This window comes from Cariama cristata, unplaced genomic scaffold, assembly GCF_000690535.1.
Source record: "Cariama cristata isolate BGI_N322 unplaced genomic scaffold, ASM69053v1 scaffold6258, whole genome shotgun sequence".
In the NCBI taxonomy this organism is placed as follows: domain Eukaryota; kingdom Metazoa; phylum Chordata; class Aves; order Cariamiformes; family Cariamidae; genus Cariama; species Cariama cristata.
Genome location: NW_009629353.1, coordinates 85,906 through 87,174, shown reverse-complemented (window position 1 = coordinate 87,174; position 1,269 = coordinate 85,906). Strand labels below are relative to the sequence as shown.

Below are 1,269 nucleotides of genomic sequence, written 5' to 3'. Positions count from 1 at the left end.
GGCCACCCCAGCAAGGTCAAAACTCACACCCCGATCGCAGAGACCTGCCGGTCAGAGTTTTGCTTTGGCCCTGTTTTATTTTTTTGATGGGGCAGCTTTGCAAAATGCACACCCACCTTCTCCTCCTCCTCCAGCTTCAGAGGTTTTTGGGTCCTGGCTTTGGGTGCCCATTTGCAGCTCTGACCCAGGGGAAATGTCCCCGGCAGCGCAGTCCCTGTCCTCAGGGGAGCCAGGAGAAGGTAGCTGGGAAAATTATAGGAAAAGAAAGTGAAGGAAGGAAGAAAATTTTTCTTTTTCTTTTTCTTTTTTTTTTTTTAATTTTTGACACAAATGTCTTTTTCTTCCCCTCCTGCCTCTGCCCCAACGCAGAAGAAGCTCACACGGGAGTGCGTTTTCCGAGAGCAGTTTGAAGAGAACTGGTACAACACGTACGCCTCCACCCTCTACAAGCATCCCGACTCGGAGAGGCATTACTACGTGGCTCTGAACAAGGACGGCTCCCCCCGAGAGGGGTACAGGACTAAGAGACATCAGAAATTCACTCATTTTTTACCCAGGCCTGTGGACCCTGCCAAAATACCTGCGATGTACAGAGACCTCTTCCACTACAGGTGATGTTTCCTGCAGCTGCCCCGTCAGTGTACATACTTGGGCTCCCAAGCTTTTTCCCAGAGCACTATATTAATAGTCATTCCATCATTCCTGTAAGCGTAGATGACATAGGAAAGCACTTACATTGAATTCAGACACTGCTGTTCCTCCTTGTTTCAAGCGTATATGGAACCTGGGTTATTTATGGGGGCGGGGGGAAGGGGAAGGGAGGGAACCCTACATATAATCTTCCAGTTTCATTCACTTTCTTTACCCGGTTGGTACAAGAGAGGCCAAATATTCAATGTTATGGTTGCTTAAAGGAAGAAGCAGGCGAGCAAACCTGATCCCCAGGATGGGGAAAAAAACCAAAAAACAGCAAACTAAAAATGAAGAGAAGGAAAGAAAACAAAAGACCACAGAACCACTGCAGATGCTGCTGCTAAGCTCGGGATGGTTACCTGCTAAGAAAAAGCCTTTCGAATGGTACCCTGCTTAAGCAGCCTGGGAGTTTGCTACATGGATGATGCTACGTGGACTGGTCCTGATGCGTGGGGGTTTTTCCTGCTGTTGGGGTGGGAATGGGGCGAGGAACATTATTCAGATGTAAGCATGGATACTGTGCAGAAGGACAAAACTATTTATAAAATGTATATGATATTTATTTTATATATTTAT

The 1,269-nt window shown here is 46.8% G+C and overlaps 1 protein-coding gene across 1 annotated transcript; it reads left to right on the top strand.

Annotated features, from left to right (window-relative positions):
- Positions 1–369: 369 nt before the first annotated feature.
- Positions 370–615, top strand: FGF16 (fibroblast growth factor 16; the record flags this gene model as incomplete). Its single annotated transcript, XM_009705124.1, has 1 exon — positions 370–615. A coding segment is annotated over one exon (246 nt), but the record flags the coding sequence as incomplete, so codon positions are not given.
- Between the last annotated feature and the right edge of the window lie 654 nt (positions 616–1,269).